This window comes from Melanerpes formicivorus, unplaced genomic scaffold (assembly GCF_026170545.1).
Source record: "Melanerpes formicivorus ecotype bairdi unplaced genomic scaffold, bMelFor1.0.p_v2 SCAF_3, whole genome shotgun sequence".
NCBI lineage: Eukaryota > Metazoa > Chordata > Aves > Piciformes > Picidae > Melanerpes > Melanerpes formicivorus.
The window spans coordinates 14,922,253-14,945,895 of record NW_027142355.1 but is presented as its reverse complement, the minus strand read 5'-3'; the positions used below and the strand labels follow the sequence as shown (position 1 = coordinate 14,945,895).

At 40.5% G+C, this 23,643-nt stretch overlaps 1 protein-coding gene across 13 annotated transcripts in view; it reads left to right on the top strand.

Annotated features, from left to right (window-relative positions):
• The window catches only part of MAGI2 (membrane associated guanylate kinase, WW and PDZ domain containing 2), a 693,860-nt gene that overhangs the window by 376,763 nt on the left and 293,454 nt on the right, over nt 1-23,643 (top strand). For all 13 annotated transcript variants that reach the window (XM_068167566.1, XM_068167610.1, XM_068167558.1 and 10 more), the window contains one exon: nt 21,891-22,010. In XM_068167566.1, the coding sequence (XP_068023667.1) occupies nt 21,891-22,010 (120 nt within the window). The remainder of the gene's footprint in view (nt 1-21,890; nt 22,011-23,643) is intronic.

Sequence of the window (23,643 nt, the reverse complement as noted above, 5' to 3'; positions counted from 1 at the left end):
CTTACGGGATGCCAAAATCAGCCAATAGATTGTATGATTGTCTCGGTTGTTATTATTAACACCAGATGCTCCCTGCATATCTGTAAAGACTTCTTACAAACCTGTCATATTTATCTTATTCAGTTTTCTTGTGCAGTTTTCTCCACAAGTGAATAGTAAACAGTAAAACATAGAAGTGCAAGAGTACACATATATATATATTTCATCTCTGTTAGTGGTAAGCAACTTTTGGGCAAAAAAAAATGCTTAACCTTTGGAGAGAGAAATGATGGTAATTCTCCACTTGCAGCCTCAAAATACAGTGTATGGATTTTAGTCTCTTCTTATGTGAGTAGTGAGGGATGACCCTCTGTTTAAATCATGCAACAGTAATTAACAAATGAAGAAATAAATAAATAGTGTTCAAATAGTCCTCTGAATCTGTGAATAGGCTGGTCTGAGCTGTGGTATGACATCTTGTCTGGTCAGATGAGGTAATTAGAGTTGTCTTTGTGCACTCTTTTGTTTGAAATCAGCAGACCTGCATGGATAATCAAGTCCTGTCTGCTCCCTTAGGACATCCATTATGTTAAGGACTTCTAAATCCAAACAAAAGTTAAGGCTTTGCTGTTATGATTGTGCAAAATATCTGTTTATTCCTTCTTGCTCATTTGGGGAACAGAGTTCAGTTTTGGTGTTGATGAGCTACAGACATAGCTTTGACTGTGCTGTCGGGAGCAGAATTTTAAGAAACACGTACTAGTGACGCAAATAGTTTAGAAAATGCTATCCTAAAACAGTATTTACATAACTCATGAAATAACATGGAGAGGTACTTACTCTATAAGTTACATATAAAATCCCCATAAATTGACCCCTGAAATGAAATGCAATAATAGATGTAACCTATCGCAGAAACAAAGAATGGTATGGGTTGCTTTGAAGGGACCTTAGAAATCATCTACTCCAACTTCCCTGCCACGGGCAGGAACACCTCTCAACTAGACTTGTTTACACAAGGCCTCATCCACGTGGCCTTGAACAACGCCAGGGAGCAGGCATCCACAACCTTCCTGGGCAGCCTATTCCAGAGTCTCACTGTAAAAGTACAGATGTTTCATAGATATTTTATAGATGTTGGGTTCGCCCCGACCGATGCTTTCAGGACCAGATGTAAGCAGGCGAAGAAGTTTATTACGTTATACAGCAAAGTTATATAGTCTATCAGCAGGCACCGGTGTCACATCTCAATTGGTCATTTTCTACTGGCATACATGTAATTAAGGCATACAATAGGTCAAAATAACAAAACAATATTTGAACACATCCAACCAAATTCTGCCCAGCTTCTCTCCTTCAGTTACAAGGTGTTTACATTACTCTGAGTCAAAGACAAAACATAACTTTCTCCAACTTGAGCAAAGGCAAATCTTCCCTATAGTCTTCTAAAGCTGTCCGAAAACAACCCTCTTCCCACATCTCACCACCCTCATATTGAAGAACTTCTTCCTAAGATCCAGTCTAAATCTACTCTCCCTCAGCTTCAAACCATTTTCCTTTTTCCTGTTTCTAGACACCTCTGTGAAAAGTCCCTTTCCTTCACTGTCCATCAGTATTTAGAGAGGAATTTTGCAATTTGCCATTTCTTTAGTGATATTTGCGTAAGTGTATTAAGTGACAAATATTTAGAAGCAAGGCAATAGTAATAGTCTCTGGATACCTGCAGACTTCTCAAACTCTTAATATTATTTTATGCAAACAAACAAGATGAAACAGTCAGAAGCTGAACCTTTGGAGCAGTTTGTTAGCTAATGATTAGTCAATGTTGTGAATGGTAATAGAAAATAAGAACGCTGTAAATACATGCTGTCAGTCTTGCTGTTGTTAATTTTACTATCCTGTGCTTCTTCTACCATCTATACCTTGAAATGCTTCTGATTTTTGGACTCAGCACATTTTCAGCAGAAGAGAATGTCAGAGTTTTAAATTTCTCATTTCTATGACCTACAGAAGAAGGGGGTCATGAGCAGAGGGTAGAGCAGAACTGCCTTAAAAATGACAGCAGTGATAGTAAATGTCTGCAGGATTTCTCTACAGGAGAGAGAACATTTCCCGCCTTACACTGTGTTCAAGACCTCCATCCTCAGGAGTGTGAGTTATTCACATCTAAAAGCTGGACCACACCAAAACGTGTATTTATAGCTCCTCTAGCTGGTTATAGACACAGAATCTGAAATTAGTCCTCTTTCTCTTCCTGAGTAGGTGGAATTATTTTCAGAAATTATTTTCAGAGCAGTCAAAGTCTCTTAAAGTCTCAGGAGAAATATTTCTACATGGGCAGTGCAGAGTCTTTAAATGGAATTGCCTTCAGGAGATTCACGTATGTTCCACTGCATTCCGTATTTAAAATCCAACCTGATGAAAGCAGACAATCAAGTACACAGTAGAAAAGGTTCAAGAAAGGACAGCAGGATGTGTGGCTTAAACCAAATCAAGAATAAGGAAAAGGTTTTATGTGTTACAGAAGCATTTTTGTAACATCCATACTTATCAAATATTCCTCTGTGTGCGTACACACCTATCTAAACTGCAGATAATTCTGTCTGCAGCAGTAATGTGTAATATGCAAAAAAAAGCTTTCACCAGACCTTGTGGTGTTCAGTGTGATGGCAATGAATGAGAAAATCTGTGTACACCTTTGCAAACGATGAGGAAAGTGGCAATGTTCTTCCAGACTTTCAATTTAACCATAGTGAATTAACATACTAATGCTGAGTGAGCAGACAATGCTGAGGTGTCTTGAGTATGAGATGTATAGTCCAAGTGTTGAGGAGCTTTCTCCTGGTTGTTCTGCAAAAATCTGCCCAAGCAAGAATAATTGTACCCTTTCCACCTCTTGGTACTTCAGCAAATTGTTTGTCTTGTGGATGCTGCATTTGTCCTCAATACACAAATTTTTCTTTGCTCTCAAACCTCATGGTTAATTAGGTTCTGAGCTCATTTTCTCTCTTAACAGCTATTCCTGGCAAAAATAATCTGAACAAAGGCACATCAGACCCATCTTATTTGGACAGTTAAGTAAGTGGTACTTGCTTCGTCGCTCACATGTAACATGAGCAGAGTCACAGCAGGCACTTTAAAAAGACACATTCTGTAAATTCTGGGTGCAGGCTGGAAAGTGTATCTAGGGTTGAAATGGTGTTTTCAGTCATCTTCTTCACAGTGAAACACCAGCTCCTGTATCCACTACCTCTCACCCATTATTTCTCTTACACTGCAGGATAACCTGAAGATAGCAAGACTGGACTGCACTTTCCTATTACTAATTTTTAGCTTGAATACTTTTCCATCCATATTAGTGCTTTCATTCTGTTGAATTAAGTACTGAGTTAATTTTGGCACTGTTACCAATGTAGTAAAATGAATGTCAATGAATGATGGAATGGAATGGAATGGAACGGAACAGAATGGAGTAGAATGAATTTTTTCAGATGTGAGGGTTGTGACAGTCTAAAACTAGCTGAAAGCATAACTCTGAGGTTTATACTTTGAGAGTGTGGGGCAAGATCCCAAGAAAACGTGAAGTTTTGCTATATTTGTGCTATATTTACATCTGAATCAGAGAATGAAATGTACTAGTAGCATGTAAGAATTAATTTTCAAAGCACAACTTCAAATAAAAAGTTTCAATGTACAGTGGTGTTTGCAGGTGACATATTCTGTTTTATTGATGCATATGGCTTAAGAGTGTCAGTGGCAGGTCAGCAGCTTAGGCTAATGGGTGAAAAAGACATATTGGATATACATGAGTGAGCTCATTCCAGTATTTTTCAGATGGACACAGAATATCGTATTTGGAGCAAAAGAGTGAGAAGTTAATGTTAAGAATTGGTGTGAGCCAAATCTAGAAGATAATATTGCAGTAGTAGCAAATATATACAATGAATAGTAGTTATGTTTCTGAAGGAATGGATGCTATGGGGAAAAAAATACTCTGGATAGGAAAAAGCTCAGTGTATCAAGCAAGGACACTGCGTAATCGGTTATAACTCTAAACATAGCAGAGGACATGTTTGTGCTTCAGGCAGAAGGTGACACTTTCTTGTTTACCTTTCAAGGCTGGAAAAAGCTTCTTTAACTAACTTCCTCTGAGCTCTAGAGATTAAATGTTGTAGGTATCAAATTTAAAATAGTAATGTAATAGAATAGGCTTAGGTTGGAAGGGACCTCAGAGATCATCTACTCCAATATCCCTGTCATGAACAGGGACACCTTTCAACTAGACTTGGCTTCTCAAGGCCTCATCCAAGCTGGCCTTGAACAACCCCATGGAGGACACACCCACAACCTCCCTGGGCAACCTATTCTAGAATCCCACCACCCTTGTACTGAAGAACTTCTTCCTAAGATCCAGTCTAAACCTACTAAACCTACTCTCCCTCAGCTTCAAACCATTCCCCCTTGTCCTAGATACTAGATACCCTTCCTGTAAAGGTAACTTTCATGTATTGGAAGGCATCTCTAAGGTCCCCCTGGAGCCTTCTCTTCACCAGACTGAACAACCCCAGCTCCCTCAGCCTATCCTCATGGCAGAGGTGCTCCAGCCCTTGGATCATCTTTGTGACCCTCCTTACACTAAATACGGCATTGCTGAGAGCAGTTACATTTGTTGTCGATATTTTAGATGAACCATCACCTGCATTGAGACTTCTGATGTTAACTTTTTACCATTTTCTGCTGTATTTTTACAGTGTATTATATCTTTATGCTGTGTTTTGCATTGCTGCTTTGATTGCTCTTGTTATCCAACAGCAGATATTACAAATAAGGCCTGTATGAAATAATTAAGAACTTTAATCTAGACTTTGGTAAAACTTTTTTTCCTGCTATTTATGTTTGTGTGATGAAACTATGTGAAGGAAAATCATTCTAGAGCACCTTGGGGAATGCAGCTGAAAACTGTAGGAAGGCAAATGGAAAGAACGCTTACATTATAAGGTGATGGTCCTTTTTCCAAGGACAATCTAATTTCCAGGCAGGAAAGAAATAGTTCTCTTTCTAGCATTCAATATGTGGATACCATTCAATAAATAAACATGAGATGACAGTGAGTTTTTCAGGATCAGGCGCAATATTTTCATTTTGCATCAATACAAATGTCAGTAAAAATATTATTTCAAGAATTAAAATAGCTCTGTATAAGCATTTAATAAGAAAGCAAAGTAAGTTACACCCCATGAAAAGCACCTCTTCACATATTAGGTATATTTTTACATAGAAAGTGATGCTTTTTAGAACCAACATAACAGATCATACAAAACCATTGTAGCAGAAATGGAGAATTCTTAGTAACGATCTTTTACAAACCTTCCTAGGTTCATTATCAAAGTATCTTGTCAAATAAGCTGCAGAGGCAAGAAATCCATGGAGAACAAAAAGTTAATTTCAAACCTGTTAATTAAAGAAAAGTAAACAAGAATGTTGCCAATGGGAAAATGTGAGCTTCATTCACATTTCTACTGTCATGACTTTACAGCATGAAGCTTAAAAAATGGAGAAATTCCATATCCCTTCTAGGGCCCTTTCATGCTGGTGTGTTTTAGAGCCATGTGAGGTCAATGAAAATCCAGGCATTAATTTTCTTGGACAATATTAGATAATTTTATAAAAAAAAAAATACTATTCTAATAAACCTCTTAGTTCTATATTGCCTGATGAACAAACCAGAGTCATTATGTCACAGTACACGGGAGATGACTTTCCAGGTTGAGAACGTTTGTGGCACTGTTCAGTTTTTCTTTGTTAGAAGGACAGTTATAATTGCTATTAAAAATTCTCATAGTCTAAACTCAGGTAAGGCTGTGGTCAAAAATTAACACATCCAAGGTCAGAGAATAACAGAATGAAGGTATAGCCGCTTTGCTATTAAACAAGGCTTTCTAGGGTAGTGATTGGCAGATGATTTGGTTTTGTCTTGTGCTTCTGTTCTCTACTCTTGTTTCTTCCTACTGAAGAGCAACAAAGTTGGTGAGGGGTTTGGAACACAAGCCCTATGAGGAGAGGCTGAGGGAGCTGGGGCTGCTTAGCCTGGAGAAGAGGAGACTCAGGGGTGACCTTATCACTCTCTACAACTACCTGAAGTGAGGTTGTAGACAGGCGGATGATGGTCTCTTCTCCCAGGCACCCAGTACCAGAACAAGAGGACACAGTCTCAGGCTGCGCCAGGGGAGGTTCAGGTTGGATGTTAGGAAGAAGTTCTATACAGAAAGAGTGATTGCGCTATGGAATGGGCTGCCCGGGGAGGTGGTGGAGTCGCTGTCATTGAAGGTGTTCAGAAGGAGACTTGATGGGGTGCTTGGTGCCATGGGTTAGCTGTTTGGGTGGGTTGGATGGTTGATGGGTTGGACACGATGATCTTGAAGGTCTCTTCCAACCTGGTTTGGTTTATTCTAATAAAGGTTTATTCTATTCTAATAAAGATACTTTGGAAAGAATTTAGGATACATTATTTTTTACCTTAGGAAATTTTATTTTAGCTTTTTCTGTCTTGGAAGAAATGTATTTCTTTTTGAGATGGCTAACAGACAAAAACAATTCTTTTTACAATACTAATTGCAAAATACTGATTGGATTATCAAATAGATAAAGTAGCAGTAGGTAGAGCTATGGGGATGCTTGCAGGACATGAACATCTCTCCTATGAAGAAAGACTCAGAGACCTGGGTCTGTTTATTCTGGAGAAGACAAGGCTGAGGGGAGTCTTATCAGTGTCTATAAATATCTTGGGAGTGGGTGTCAAGATGAAGGTGCCAGGCTCTTGTGGTGCTCAGTGGTAAGACAAGGAGACAATGAACAAGAGACACAAGCTAGAACACGGAAGGTTTCACCTCACCATGAGGAGATGCTTCTTTATGGTGAGGGTGACAGTGCACTGGAACAGGCTGCCCAGAGAAAATTTGGTGTCTCTTTCTCTGGAGACTTTCAAAACCAGCCTGGATGCATTCCAGTGTGATCTGCTCTATGTGATCTTTCTCTCGCAGGGTAGTTGGACTCAATGATCTGTGGAGGTCCCGTCCAACCTCTAACATTCAGTGATTCTGATTCTGTGATAGGGAACATTATTTATTTTGTAGAATATTTATGGCAGCATGCACCAATAAAATTGGTTTAATTTATGCTGGTTGTATATATTGTGTATTATTTAGGGGTTTTATAACTTTATGCTTTCCTTCGGACATCTCAGAAGAAAAGCCACACTTCAGAATGTCAGCAGATGTAGAACTGATTCCCATGGGAGATTTGCATCTGCTGAGTACATTTAACTTACTCCTTTTTTCCCTGTAAATGATCAAAAATCCAATAGGCTATATTGTGCCTTGCCTTTATTATGTGTGACAGTCTGGAGCTCCTTTGAAGAAATAAAAGATGGGTATATGCTTATTTAAAAAGATTCTAAATCACATGGAAAAAATGGTAAACAGATGTAGAATACAGAATGTTAATACAGCATTTTAGGTAGGTATATAATATGACCCCTCTAACCATAAAGAGAGAATCTCCAAATTCTTCATAAAATTATAAGATGACTTATTCAAAATGTTATTGCCTAGTAAAACTTGGAAGTAATCTTTTACATTCATGGTGGTGCATGGTATGCAAGATGCTTTATTGCATACATATTTTGGATAATATCTCAACAAGTTGAAATGTTTCATTAGATGTACTTAAAGACAAGATTTCTTGACATATGTCACCAACATTTGTTCCATTTTCTCTGAAGATTCTGTGAATCACAGAATATATTTGTGGTAAATTAATTTTCTCTATTCAAATAAAAACAAATTCACAGAACAACTGTAAGTTACATAATAAATAGACCAATTTGCACTTGTAATTCATACATGCTTTAATCTTCCTACATTGCCACTAAAATTCAGTGTCCCCTATGCAGAATGATGCTCAAGGAATACTTACTGCAAAAAATATATTCATTGGCTATATAAGAAGAGGGTTGATGCAGTAATTATAGCATCACTTCATTTATTAGTATTATTATCTTTATTAGATGTAATTCAGCCAACAAGTGTAATTTAGACACACCTGCATCTTCAACTTCAGTAAAAATATGCTTGCTGCCCTTGGCAGCTTCATGTCATAAGCAAAGCCAATATATTGAAAGCTCTGGTTCCTCATGCTTTCTCCTTGGTGAAACTCTACAATAGGTCGCCCAGGGAAGTTGTGGATGCCTCCTTCCTGAGGGTGTTCAAGGCCGTGTTGGATGAGGCCTTGAGCAGCCAAGCCTAGCTGAGATGTATCACTGCTAATGCCGGGGAGGTTGGAGTATATGAGCTCTGAGATCATTTCCATCCTAAAGCTTTCATTGGATTCCCGTGGAGTTCAGCCAGCAGAAAGCTTTGTTGTTGCCACCCTTGTTTTATTCTCCTTTCAGGAAACCACTTCCTATAGCTAAAACAAAAAAGCTCTTTCTTTCCCTTCCTCATGGTTGACTCATTCAGCAACTAGTGTTCTTGATTAGGTTTTCAAAATCTAAACCAGTGTTAGTAGATTTAATGTTTCTTTCTTCAGGGAGTCTAGTATTTTATACTGGAATTCAAATTAAATTATTTGAAGTAGGTTTTCTGAAACAAACAAGCAAACAAAACCAAGCAAATGTCTTTAAAGCAAGAAATACAGTTAATTAATTCATTATGCAGATTAGGTGTGAAAGTCACAGCTTGGTGTGAGATCTAGTTACCCAGTCGTTGAAGATAAGCTATTTTTGTCAAATGGTTGATAAAAATGATCCACCTGTGGTACATCTATGTTGCCCATGAGTTGATAGGGTTTTCTGAAGGATTTCTTGAATTCCATGCCTGTTGGTGATAAATCAGTACTACAAAGTGGGAAATAAAATTGAAATTAAATCTGGCAACCTATCAGACAAAGCAAATGATTTAGATGTTACTCCAGGTGAGCTGGTTCCACAGCTGTATAATAGTAGTCCTACTGTGTTGTAAAGGCTTCTTGGTAACTGAGAAGAGAAGGTGACTCTTACCTTCTGCTGAGCATGGATATTTGTAGTGTTGATGTGTTCCTGTTCCAGTAAAGACTGAAGCAATGCCTTGGTCCTTCCAGAACTCGTTGTTCTCCCTTGGAGAAGTAATTGTAACAGCGGTATTAGCTGAGATTTGGCAAGTCTGTATACAGCAGTATGTCCTTACTAATACTGAGTAAGCACAGCAGTATTCGTGTTTGAGCAGCTTAGTGACAAATGTCGTTTGTCACAAATACACAAGGAAGGAGCTTCAGCCAAAATGAACTGCCTGTCTTCCTCTTCTCCATCACAGCAACATCACTGTTAGCAGGTCACCTCTGTAGTGTAAGTGTAGGGACACCATCTATCCTAGAAAAGATCAAAGGATCATGATGCTGAAAAGTTGTCCTGAGAAACAGCTCTCCCCGACACATTCTTCAAGATAGAAACATCCTATTTCTTTTTTGTTCTTCTGGATTTTCATCATTGTTTTTAGTCAGTGCAAATGTTTCTACTTCCTTTGTGCTGTATATCCAGACGTAATTAATTTGGGGGCTTAAAAGTGGTCTGAGAGATATCCAATGTCTCTGACTTCTCTGAAATAAACATGCATTGTGCATCCCTTCTTATGGGTAAGGTCAAAAAGAGATGTCTGCTGAAGACATTTTAGTTTGGTATGTCAGTTCTTTTCCTGGTTAGAATTTTATTCCATATTTTAGAAACTAATTTATATTCTTGTGGCTTGTTGTTGGTTACCTGTCTTTTTATGCTTTGATTGAGAATCACATTTTGTTCATAGAGAAAGCTTCTAGTTAACTATTAGACTTTGAGGGTATCAATAACAAGACCTACCTGTTGGAATTGACACTGGCTGAAGAATTGCCAGATTTGTCAGTAAAATGGTTTTCAAATGAGAGCCAGAAGGCTTTCTCACTTTTGGGAACTTCAGAAATCATTTGAAACAATCACAGCTGACTGAGGTCATCATTCCTAAGTGAATGCAATGATGTACGCAAATCCAACCTATCAGCAGATAAATTCCTTCTAAGTATGAGCTGCTCTCTCCTGGTAGCTGGGGATATATTACACAGTATCACAGTATCACAGTATCACCCAGGTTGGAAAGGACCTCGAGGATCATCGAGTCCAACCTGACACCGCAGACCCCATGACTAGACCATGGCACCAAGTGCCACGTCCAATCTCCCCTTGAACGCCTCCAGGGTCGATGACTCAACCACCTCCCTGGGTAACCCATTCCAATGCCGAATGACTCGCTCGGTGAAGAACTTCCTCCTCACCTCGAGTCTGAACCTCCCCTGGCGCAGCTTGAGACTGTGTCCCCTTGTTCTGGTGCTGGTTGCCTGGGAGAAGAGGCCAACTCCCTCCTGGCTACAACCACCCTTCAGGTAGTTGTAGAGGGCAATGAGGTCACCCCTGAGCCTCCTCTTCTCCAGGCTAAACAATCCCAGCTCCCTCAGCCTCTCCTCATAGGGCTTGTGTTCAAGGCCTCTCACCAGCCTTGTTGCCCTTCTCTGGACACGCTCAAGTGTCTCAATGTCCTTCTTAAACTGAGGAGCCCAGAACTGGACACAGTACTCAAGGTGCGGCCTAACCAGAGCAGAGTACAGGGGCACTATGACCTCCCTGCTCCTGCTGGCCACACTATTCCTAATGCAGGCCAGGATGCCATTGGCCCTCCTGGCCACCTGAGCACACTGCTGGCTCATATTCAGGTGGCTGTCGATCAGCACACCCAGGTCCCTCTCTGTCTGGGAGCTCTCCAGCCACTCCGACCCCAGCCTATAGCTCTGCATGGGATTGCCATAGCCAAAGTGCAGCACTCGGCACTTGGACTTGTTGAAAGCCATCCCATTGGACTCTGCCCATCTGTCCAGTCGGTCGAGGTCCCTCTGCAGAGCCTTTCTACCCTCTAATTGACTAACATCTGCCCCTAACTTTGTGTCATCTGCAAACTTGCTGATGACTGACTCTACCCCTTCATCCAGATCATCAACGAATATGTTGAAGAGGGCAGGGCCCAGCACTGATCCCTGGGGGACACCACTGGTGACTGGCCTCCAGCTGGATGCGGCACCGTTCACGACCACTCTCTGGGCCCGGCCCTCCAGCCAGTTCCTAACCCAGCACAGAGTGTAGTGGTCCAATCCACAGGCTGACAGCTTAGTCAGCAGTTTGCTGTGGGGGACGGTGTCAAAGGCCTTGCTGAAGTCTAGGTAGACCACATCCACAGGCCTCCCCACATCCACCAGGCGGGTCACCTGATCATAGAAAGAGATCAGGTTGGAGAGGCAGGATCTGCCCTTCCTGAATCCATGTTGGATTATATTGCAGAAAAGTGTTTTCCAGAAAAGTGATATTTTTGTAATTTTAGAAGCTTCTTAGTGGGTATATTAATTACCTGTTGGGAGAAAACACCATGGATCTCAAGGGGCCTTGGCTGGATTTCTATACTGAAAGCCCCTTAGCTGGGGCCTAGTGCAAAAATGCTTTACCTAGGGTTCACCTCACCTGACTTTAAACACACACTGGAGGCTAAGCAGCAGAAGGCCACTAATCTGAAATGTCTTCTGAAGTCATTGCAGGAGGTAGAAGTGTCAGGCTAACTGAAATCACTCTCCGCTGAGTATACAGCAGGACTTGGAGGTTCAGTTGTACAGCAGAGTCCTGCACTGAATTGTATCAGCATACTTGTGAAACCATCAGTGGATCCTGGACATTCCTTTGAGGAGCTGAAAATTAGGATGGAGCAGCAGAATAGTATTGTGTTAGTAAAGAAAGGCATTAAAAAAACTTCAAAAATGGAACTTGTTTTTCTTCTTTTTTTCCCCTCATTTCATTTTCTTTCTCCTTTGCTGGACAAAGAATAACAGGACCTTGCAGCACTGTAGTGGCTGAACATGAAGCATGCATCTTGACAAGCACATGAAGTTATTCAACAGCTTGAGCCTTTTATTGGGTAATGGATGTGTGTCATGTAGACCATTTTCACGTTATATCTCAGATTTTACCACTATTGAATGCAGTGGCACTTGTATATATTGAGACCACTGTATTAATGTGGTGCCCCAAAAAAACCGCATTGCATTAGAACTTGGGTCAGAGAGCTGACTACTATGAAATAGCAACAGCAGTACTGTACATAGTCATACAACTGCAAATTCTTAAAAAGTAATTCATTACATCCATAAAAATAAAAATAATGTAATTACTTTTAATATAATTATATAATATAATTCTATTACATGTTTCAGTTTTACATAGGTACTTTTAATTTCCTCTGTTACCATCAGTAGCAACATATGCCAGCTCTTGCTACTTATTTGGAGTTAAAATAAGGGGAGTTAATTCATCCCTAATTACTACTGAATTGAGTGTTTCAAGATTGGTCATTACAACTCATCATATCAGAAAAGTCTCACTGTACATAAAAAGCAGCAATTTTAATTAGCCAACCAGAGAAATACTTGCCACTCACCAACAACTTTTCTTTCAGCACTGCTGAATAGAAGAATGTCAAGGTCACACTTGGAACTGAAATCTTTCAGGTTGTTCCAAGCCCTTCGTATTCAGACATAACTTTCCACATAACACTGATATTCTTCTGAAACAGGGAAATTGTCCAATAGTTAGAGCATGTAGTCTTCATGAAATGACCTTCACCAGTGCGGTAGTTACACCTCAGAAATAATTCCCGAAGGAGATAAGAATAGCAGTGGGCCTTCTTGCATTCAGAATTATGTGGCATTTATTCCCTCACCTTCACTTTGACTTCTTTGAAGTTAAATATAAGCTTTTTTTTTTATGATTTTTTTTTCTGTCTTCAAAAGAGAAATGAACAAGGCTTTTAAAATTTCTTTTTAAAACTTGAAGATAGGCACAGTATCTAAATCTGCAGCATGTGCTTTTAAGTTTGTGAGTATGCTATAAAATGATGACTCTTGTATAAATAATTTATTTAGTTTGTTACTGAGGAATGATTTTTTTTTGGGTTTTGTTTAATGCAAGTTAAGCTGAAAATAGGGTTTGTTCTTTCCTTCTAAAAACAGATGGGAAGAAATCTCTTTCAAACAGCTGTTTTTTTGGTGAGGAGTCATGTTTTAGGGAAAATAATTTAATATAAACACTCAGATAATTTCATAATAATACATTTCTTTTCTGAATAACACAGTAGAAGTGTTCTGTGATGCATTTGTTTACCTGAAAGGAGAATACATTTTCTCTCCCACTGTTTTAAAGTGGACTCAAACATTGCTTTTCCTTGGAATTTACTTCATAAGTTCAGATTTCAGTCAACAATTTGTTCCCTGTGAGAAACAGTGGATGAAGATGAGGAACCGAAAAGCATTATACAGGAGTTGACATCATTATAATTTATAACCTACCTGTGCTGTTTGTAAAGGAAAACAAGAGGTGGAAGGAGAAAGGTAACAAGATACTTTCTGTTACTCTAGAAGCAGACAAAAAACATGTCCTTGCCATGCCAACATGCCTGAGAAGTACAACTTTCAATAGCCTGTAACCTATACCTGCACAGACAGAGCAGTGCTGCTGTGGGAAGCAATTCCACAGCATGACTTCTGCTCAAAGCCTTCCTGCAGCATGTGTTGGCATTCCACAATAAAAAGTCCTGTCTGTCACTAAGAGGATCCCTGCTGAGGGAATGCAATTCCCTGTGTCTCAGTTCAGCATTTGCTCTGCTGTCTGGATACCAATTGACCATCAGGGATTTCAGCTGTGAATCTTCTAGAGGTGTTGCACACAGCGCAATGATTCTATTGCACAGTCACTTCCTCATTTGTTTGAATCCTGTTCATTAAACGTGAGTGCCACTGTATCTCACCACACCAAGCTCAAGTCCAGCTACCTGTTGAGCGGTGCAGAGACTTGGCTGTGTATGACACCTTTTGTTGTGAAAGCTAAGTACTGTGAGTACTGTGTCCAGTTCTGGGCCCCTCAGTTTAAGAAGGACATCAAGACACTTGAACACGTCCAGAGAAGGGCAGCAAGGCTGGGGAGAGGCCTTGAACACAAGCCCTATGAGGAGAGGCTGAGGGAGCTGGGATTGTTTAGCCTGGAGAAGAGGAGGCTCAGGGGTGACCTCATTGCCCTCTACAACTACCTGAAAGGTGGTTGTAGCCAGGAAGGGGTTGGTCTCTTCTCCCAAGCAACCAGCACCAGAACAAGGGGACACAGTCTCAAGCTGCACCAGGGGAAGTTTAGACTCGAGGTGAGGAGAAAGTTCTTCACCAAGAGAGTCATTGGTCATTGGAATGGGCTGCCTGGGGAGGCGGTGGAGTCACCATCCCTGGAGGTGTTCAAGAGGGGACTGGACATGGCACTTGGTGCCATGGTCTAGTCATGAGGTCTGTGGTGACAGGTTGGACTCGATGGTCCTCGAGGTCTCTTCCAACCTTGGCGATACTGTGATGCTAAGGGATAAAACCATCAAAACAAACTATACACTGGAAGAGAATGCAAACTGAGTAACTTGTATCCTTTGTTACTGTTGTAGTTTTCCAAAGTACTTTTTGATGCAGGAGAAACTATGTGCACTGAATTGACTCTTGCTCCCATACCCTTTTGTATAGATACTATGCAGAGGTACAGTAGAAAACTACAGAGAGAACAGACTTGTGTCTGAAGACTGCCTCATTTTAATTACAGATTATTATATTTCATCCATACATATTAATTAGATTCTCCATTTTAAGCATAAACTGCCCTTATTTTTCTGTATGCCATCTGCCCCAATCAATAAATAGCCCTTAAAATCCTATTGTTGTTTCATAGTATTGATTAATTCATTAACCCTTCTCCATTACTGACATAAACTCCAAAACAGCTAAAATAAGTTTGCTTAGGAATACATCTGTGGATGGTTTCTATGGTAGCCTATTCCACATCCTTTAAAGCCTCTCCAAGTAAGACTGTAGGTTTAGAAAATCCATTTATAAATATTTTCAGAGATTTAGTAGCGACAGCTCACAACTTCACAAATCCTTCTAACATATACTCTTAAACACACGTTGCACAGGCCAGCTGGCTTCCTGAGTTTGAGTAAAATACATGGAGTGAAAGGGGACATTGGTATTTTTTCAGTATAGAAATTATTATTACATGCACTGAAAGAACTTTCAAGATGCACTGTGGACTGTGTATGATTTAAGCAGGTTCTTCACTTCTCCACAGTAATATGTACAAGCAAATAATGCTGCAGTCTCACAGTTCAGCAGCTGAGAAAGCCTGGCTTTGCCTCACTGTGGAACAGTTTGTGCCATTGCTAGTGGTGCCTGAATTGATGAACCAGCTGTGGTACGGTTCTGGTTCGGGGTTGGGTTTGGATGTTTTTCCCCCTCAGAAGTTGAGTGGACCCACAGCCAAGACAGTCAGCTGAACCAGCCAATGTGTGTTTGATACCATACTGATGTCATGCCTGCTATATAAGGAAAGGCTGGTCAGGTGAGTGTGGGTGTTGAGCATGTGGATGTGGTGCTGTGTGGCAGGACCACATGGATAAGACAAGAGAGGAAAGGGTAGGCCAGGCCATCAAGGTCAGTGATGCATTTTATGCTGTGCACTTCATATGTTATTACTTTGGTATTATTGTTCTTCCTAATAGTTTTTCTCTCTTTCTGATGTCCTAAACTCTTCACCTCAACCCATCAGGCTTTGCCTTTCTCTCCTGATTTTCCTTTCCATCCCAGTGTGGTGAGGGAAGGGAGAGGCAGTTGTGTAATCAGCTGCATGGGACTCAGGTGTGGGCTCGGCCTAAACCATGACACCTGGAGATCTTTGTCAGGATCATACTTGCCAACAACCTTCTTGTAATGCAGTTCAAAACTATTACACCTGAAATTCAGGAATCTGGACCTCATTTGTCTGGTTCTGCATTTATCTTTTTAGGGATCCCTCAGTCAAACTGCTGTTATTGCACCCTTAAAAGGAAAAACTTTTCCTCTTGATGACCCATAGCAAGAAGGGGCTTGTACTGTTGTGTTTTATGTTTTTGTTGTAAGAAGGGTCATAAATGCATGGAGTTTCCTGCTTTGTAGTACATCTAAAATCACTTTACTTGAAAATTATGTTTATTATTCTCTTCATCTGGGAATTCAGTAGATGGAGACAAATGTGGTGTTTCTCTGCTTAATGCAGTTAGCAGTTTGAGAAGATAGGTATAATTTCCCATACAGTTCAGTTCCTCACAGTAATAATGTCCCAGAGTAATTTGGCAAACAAACAAAAGAGCTAATTTAACATTGTTGAGTTTTTCTAAGGCAAAGTGTATACAAGGTCGTAGCAAGGGCTTAGCTGAAATATATTAAAGACTAGCAGCCTGTTTCTGCAGGAGCGATCCCTCCAGCTCCCATCCTGCATGATGGCCTGGTGCATTGCTTTCCACATCAAGCTGTTGTACAGAGCACAATTGGAGAACTAATTTTCAATAGAATGTGTAATAAAAGCCCTTTAGATGGATTGGGTTTTTTTCTTTTTGCATTTTTAAGATTTTTTGTTGATGGGGTTTTTTCTGAAGGTGTTCAAGAAACATGTGGCAGTTACACTTCAGGGCATGGTTTAATGCCCTGGTGATGTTAGGTTGATGGTTGGACTTGGTAACCTTAGAGGGCTTTTCCCACCCAAAACCATTCTGCGATTCTGTGATATTTTCATAGAAGTCTAGAAGGCTAGGAGTTGGAAGGGACCTCCAGAGATCACCAGGTCCAACCTACCTGCAAAGCAGGGCCACTTAGGGCAGGAATGTGTTCAGGCAGGTTTTGAAGTTCTCCAGAGGAGACTCCAGCACCTCTCTGGCAGCCTGCCTCCAGGGCTTTTTCACTCTCACAGTCAAAAATTTTTTTGTCATGCTGAGATGAAATTTTCTGTTACTGAGTTTATGTTCATTGTCCCTCATCCTGTCACTGGGTATCACTGAAAAGAGCCTGGCTCTATCCTCCTGATGGACACCTTTCAGACATTTGTAGATGTTATGAGGACCCCTCTCAGCCTTCTCTTCTCCAGACTAAACAGCTCCTGGTCTCTCAGTCTATCCTCATAAGAGAGATGCTCCAGTCCCTTCATCATCTTCATAGCTTTCTGTTGAACTCTCTTCTGTAGTTCTCTCTCCCTCTTGAACTGGGGAGCCCAGACTGTACAGTGTTCCAGATGTGGTGTAACTAGAGCTGATTAGAGGGGAAGAAGAACTTCCCTTAACCTGCTGTACACACTTTTCTTAATGCACCCAAGTATGCTATTGGTCTTCTTGGTGACCAGAGCACATTGCTGTCCCATCTTATGAACAGGACTCCAGGGTCCCTCTTTGTGGAGCTACTCTGTAGCAGGTTAGTCCCTAACCTTTACTGATTCATGGTGTTGTTCCCAAGTGCAGGATTCCAAACTTCTCCTTGATGAACTTTGTTAGATTTTTCTTTGCCCAGCTGAAAAAAATAAGCACATTAAGGCCCTATTCACTTCCATATATTTGGAAAATTAATCTAGGAGTAGATCAGTATGCAAAAAGGTCTATTAGTGTAAACAGCACATAATTCCTCTTCAGAAGTAGTTTGAATATTTGTAAACTGTACCAACTATCCATCTTGAAATTGTAAATCCAAGGCAATTGCTCAGTAAATTACCTTAATGTTGTATATGAGAACAAATTGATGAATGATTCAAAAAGTGCTCATGAAATCAAAGGTCAGTATCAGTCCAGATTTCATTGACCAAGCTCCTGTAATTTCTATGGTACCTACACATGGTGTGTAAGCACTCACTTCTCTGGAGTGTTCATAATTATTTGCAAGCTACTAATTTTGTGTCTTAATATCCAGCAGCAACAATAGATTGAATTTGTCATAAATATGCACAGTGCAAACATCCCTTGCCAGTTTTGATCCTGCAAGATCTTAAAGTATCATATTATTTCGTTATGGAATTCAAAGATTATTTTTTCCTACATTACCATGGTAACTGGGTTCCTATTTTCATTTTATCCCAGTAAAAGGCTAACTATTATAAGCAGTGGTAAGTGTGTCCTATTAAGCTTTGATGGTGTCTAAGAAGAGATGTTGTGTTTCTGTAATAATGAGGGTTGAAATTTTAAATCTTGAATCACCATAGCTTTTAGATCTGCTCGTCTGTCCTTATGAATGTAATTCAAAGACAACATTTATTACAATCAGAAACTCTACATTAGTTTAAAAGCAAAGAAACCCTAAAATGGCCTATAAGATTAATATATAGATATCCGTCAATATGCAGACCTTGATGAGTGTTTAAGATTCTCCAATAACTGTCTCCATGTCTATAAACCTGCATGTTACAAACCCTGTGGTGCTCACAGAAAGGTATAAGACAGTAGATGTATTAATAGCAACCACTCAGTTCCTTCAGAGTGAAGGAGGAGTAAAAGAGACAATAATTATTGATTATTCCATTAGCCAGGAAATTGCTTTAACCATTTGCAAGACCTCAGGTCCTTCAGGTTGAGGGAATTAGAACAGACACAGAAGGGAAAAGAACTCAGCAAGATTTTTATCGAGAAAACTGAAGTTCTGGTGGAGATGGAAACTTCTGTAGCTGGGGTAAGAGTCACCCTGAGGACTTGCAAGTTGTGATTGTAGTTTGCTCTTTTCTCCATTTTTGGAGATCTGATGCAACGACAGGGTGCAAGAGAAATGGAGGAAGGAAAACGTGGTGTAGAATCGCTGGTAGCTATTTAGTCACCTATTAAAATCAGTGGGAAAACGAGATTCAGGGATACTGAATTAAGAAGCTGCTGCATACTACACCACACTGGCAATTCTAAAATGGACTTCTAGGTCATCGTGTTTTGCACAAAAATCCACTAGTTGAAGATTAAAGAAGAACAGAAACTATTTGAAAGCTTGGACCATTATAGAAGATGATAACAGTTATCTATGCAGCTTTAAATACAGGATATCTAATGGCTACCTTGGGGATAGGTGATGAGCAATTCCACTGGATGATAGGCTGGAGTTAGGCTGTTAGGGATACAGAATTAGTCTGGAATTCAACCATGCATTTCATTTGAAGTAGGGGAAAATTAGACAAATTCTCAGTTCATAGTCCAGGACATATGCAAACATGATCATACATGTACTACATCTAAAAGAATGACTGCACCACACAGGGGTAGGAAGGTCAGGTCTTTAGCTTCCAATTTAAGAGAGGAGTTCAGAATATAAAATATAATCCATTACACTTTTCTAGGTAAGTTGACCAAAGGAGAGAGGCACAGAATAGCTGAGTCTGTTGTTGGACCTCCTGTGAGATTTTGCAGGCATCTGGTGCATATGGCTGCTGAATATCTAAGCGATTAAAGCAAACCGTAGTGTATTGTCACTTAATACCACAGAATCGTTTAGTTTGAGAGGGAACTCAGTAGGCCATCTGATCCAACTTTCCAAATCAAAGCAGGGCTTGCTTCCACATTTCATGTAACTTGTTTTTTTTTTTCTGATTGACAAGCTTCTGGTAATCCCAGTCTGGATACATTGAAGAAATAGTAACCTAGGGGCACTCATCTAATATGTCACCTTCTTCTCTGGGCCATGTCTAGGAATAACATAGCCTTAATTTGCCAAAATGTTTTATGAAGATACAGTTCCTGACAACAGACTTTGAAAGTGAAAAAATCATCAGGAGAGAGCATTCAGATCAAACATCTGATGCCTGTGCTTCTGCACAGTTCTCATCTGGAGATCTTTGAGGGTGCTGCTGCATCCCTGGGGTAAAATGTTCCATAGGAATTTCCATAAGGGAGAACTATGAAAAATCCAAGTGTCTCAGTGCTTTAACCATCCCATCCGTGATACACAACAGTAATAATCCTAACAAACCAGTTTCTGCAAATATTAAATTCCCAGAAATAGGCGAATTTTAGTTTGAAATATTGAGGTGAAAAGGGAATTGGAATCAGACAAATAAAGCCAGTTGTCTTACAGCTCTATTGTAATGTATTCCTGATGTTAGCTGCGGAAATACTAATTTCTCAGGCTCGTGCAGTCTTTGCCTCATTCAGGCTGCCTGTGAGGAAAGTTGTCTATGACAAGCCATCCAGATAACCGAAGGCATCATTAAGTCTCTGTCTCCATGGACCCCAAGTAATTTGGACAATTGTGAAGGCCTTCCAGTGCTTTGGCAAAGCTGATCACTGGCCAGCATGACTCACTGAGAGCATGAGAGTCCTGTCGTTGTCACTGAGAGACCTTTGCACTTCTAGTGTACTCTTTGTTGTACAGAAATTTCTGTTGGAGTGGGATTCAGTATGAGATTCACAGCTGCATTTGCAGCAGTGGAAAGGGTAATTTTACATATCGGGGCAATGCAAAGGGTATTTTGTTCTTTATACATATGCTAGCTTTACATGGCTATCTGAGGCATCCCACAGAGACCTATGTATGGCCGGCTGAACTGAACCCAAAGAATGTGATGTTATCACTACATTATTGATAAAGAATTGATAGACTAGGATGTGTCAAACACTCTGAGATTGAGGAGGAGCTAAAACTGTCCTATTTCCAAATAGTGCATTGTGATTTATTTAGTGCTTTCAGTCAGAGTAGTGATAACCTGACCACAATAAATTGGACTGTGAGGAAATTAGGCCGTATTCAGATGGTTCCCTGCTACCCTCTCAACTTCTGCTAGCTAAGCTAGGTCACTTCTCAGCATGTGTGAAATATTGTCTGTTGGTATTTACAGAGTACTGCAATCCAGAGATGACAATAGAGGCAGTAACTAAATACAGGAGGCTTTGCAGTTTGACAACATGGTTAGCAGGCCATCTGAACCACTTGGTCCCTTAAGCCTAGCCATTTATCAAGGCCACTTAGGCACTGAAACAATGTGAATATAATCCTTACAGATGTGTTTACAGATTAATATGTTGTGTACTAAATAAATGCTTAAAATATCCTGAAGCAGTTGAATTGTAGACAAGGCTTTGTTGAAGTCATAGAAGTACCTATCAATGACTTGTATTACTGAGGGTCTTTCTAGTAACATAAAGAGAATAGCAATATGATACATTTTTGGTAGTAAGAATAAGTAATGTGAACCCAAAGAACATCTTGCATGATCTTTAAATTTAAACATGTATCACATATACCTTAGTCATCTTCAGTAAGTCATAGAATGGTTGGGTTGGAAGGGACCTCTGACCTCCAAATTTTATCTACTCCAACCACCCTGCAGTCAGCAGTGGCATCCTCCATTTGATCAGGTTGCTCACAGCTTTGTCAAACCTGAGCTTGAATATCTCAAGGGATGGTGCCTCAGCTACCTCTCTGGGCAACCTGTTGCAGTGTTCCACCGCCCTCATGGTAAAGAGCTTGAACATCCAATCTAAATCTCCTCTAATTTCAAATCATTGTCCCTTGTCCTGTCACTGCAGGCCTTTGGAAACAGTCCCTCTGCAGACTTCTTGTAGCCCCCTTTAGGTACTGGAGGGCTGCTATTAGACCTCCCTGGAGCCTTCTCTTCTCCAAGCTGAACAACTCCAGCTCCCTCAGCCTGTACTCATAGCAGAGTTGTTCCAACCCCCTGATCATGTTCGTGGCCCTCCTCTGGACTGGCTCCATCAGGTCCATGCCCTTCTTCTGTTGAGGACTGTAGAGTTGGATGCAGTACTGTAGGTGAGGTCTCACCAGAACAGAGTAAAGTGGCAGAATTGCTTCTTTTGATCTTTAGCTATATGGGTTTGAAAGTACAAGGAGAACCTGCTCTGTAATGTGTTGTATAAGCAATTTACTTTGTAAATTTTCCAAAACTTTGAAAAGGATCATTCTACAGTTAGGCCATGTGCCTGACAGTGTCTCTTTTGTCTTATTTATAGGCACCACAAGGCCACATAAGGAGGGGGAAGTCCCTGGTGTGGACTATATTTTCATCACTGTTGAAGATTTTATGGAACTGGAGAAAAGTGGTGCTCTCTTAGAAAGTGGAACATATGAAGGTAAGCATGCTCTTGCCACTAAATCTGTCTTCTTTGTTTTTTCTCATTCGATGGAATTGCACTGGGCCTTCCCATTACAAGTGTGTCATTGCTACTACTATCAGAAATGTGTAGTGTGTCATATGGCAATTCTGAAAATATTTTCATATATAAAATCTAAATGTATATGGGTTCATTGTAATTTTAGTGTATTATACTGCTTAGGAGAAACAGGATAAGACATTGCACTTAGAGGAAAGCAATTCTAATTCTTGGTGCCTAGTATTTGAGGGGATTTCCACAAAATTTTGACAAACAGCTGATAAAGTTTAGAACAGAAATTAGTTGTAACACTGACAGTTTTCTGTTTCGTGTGTGATCCTGCAAAAACCAGTCTATATCAGAGCTTGAAACCTCACTGCGTAGTAAAACAAGAAGGATTTACTGTGTCTTGTCTTATGGGCTTTGTAAAGTTACTGAAAAGAACTCATTAATTTCTAATATGATAGAGTGAAGGAGCTGTCCTAATGACTGTATTACAAAATGTCTGTGTCAGGGGCAAGGAGCCAGCAGCCTCTTGCAGAACTGTGCTTCCCCGGAGAGCTGAGGAATCATCACGTTTTAAACCTTTTCCAAAACACAGCTACTCTGAAAGCGAATCTACTATAATGGAAAGGCAGTTACAGAGTAGCACATTTTAAGGAAACCAGGTTTAAGGTAACTGAGTCATTAATAGGTCTTTTTACCACAGTGTTCAAAATGACAGAGAACACCCTGCATATGAAAAATGTGACCAATATTACAGAATCACAGAATGTATTTGGTCGGAAGAGACCTTTAAGATCATCCAGTTCAACCCTTGACCCAGCACTGAAGAGTCAACACTAAGCCATAACCCTGAGCACTGTCTGCACAATGCTTGAACACCTCCAGGGATGGTGAGTCCACCACTGCCCTGGTCAGACCATTCAAGTATTTGAGAACCCTTTCAGTGAAGAAATATTTCCTAATATCCAGCCTGAAATTCCCCAAGTGCAGCTTGAAACCATTTCCTCTGTACCTGTTGCCTGTCTTCCAAGAGAAGAGGCTGGCCCCCCTCCTCACTCCAGCCTCTCTTCAGGCAGTTGTAGAGAGCGGTGAGGTCACCCCTCAGCCTCTTCTTCTCCAGAATGAATAACCCCAGCTCCCTCAGCTGCTTCTCATAGGCCATGTGCTCAAGGCCCTTCACCAGCCTTGTTGCCCTTCCCTGGACAGATTCCAGCCCCTCAATGTCCTTCCCGTAGTGAGGAACCCAGAACTGAACATAGTACTTGAAGTGTGGCCTCACCAGTGCTGAGTACCTCTCTGTCCCTGCTGGCCACCATGTTTCTAATACAAGCTAGGATGCCACTGGCTTTCTTGGCCACCTGGGCACTCTACTGACTCATACTCAGTTGACTATCAACCTATTGGTGCCTCTCCAGGTTGTGGCTTTCCACCCACCCATACCCAAGTTTGTAGCTTACCTTGGGATTGTTACATGAGAATATCCGGGTGAGCAGAACCATTTACAGGAAGCAGCCTCAAATTTTGAGCTTGTAGCAAAAGAAGCAATGTAGACCTCTTGTTCTGACTTTGTCCCTGTCAAGGAAAGCATCTGAAGATAAATAAGGAG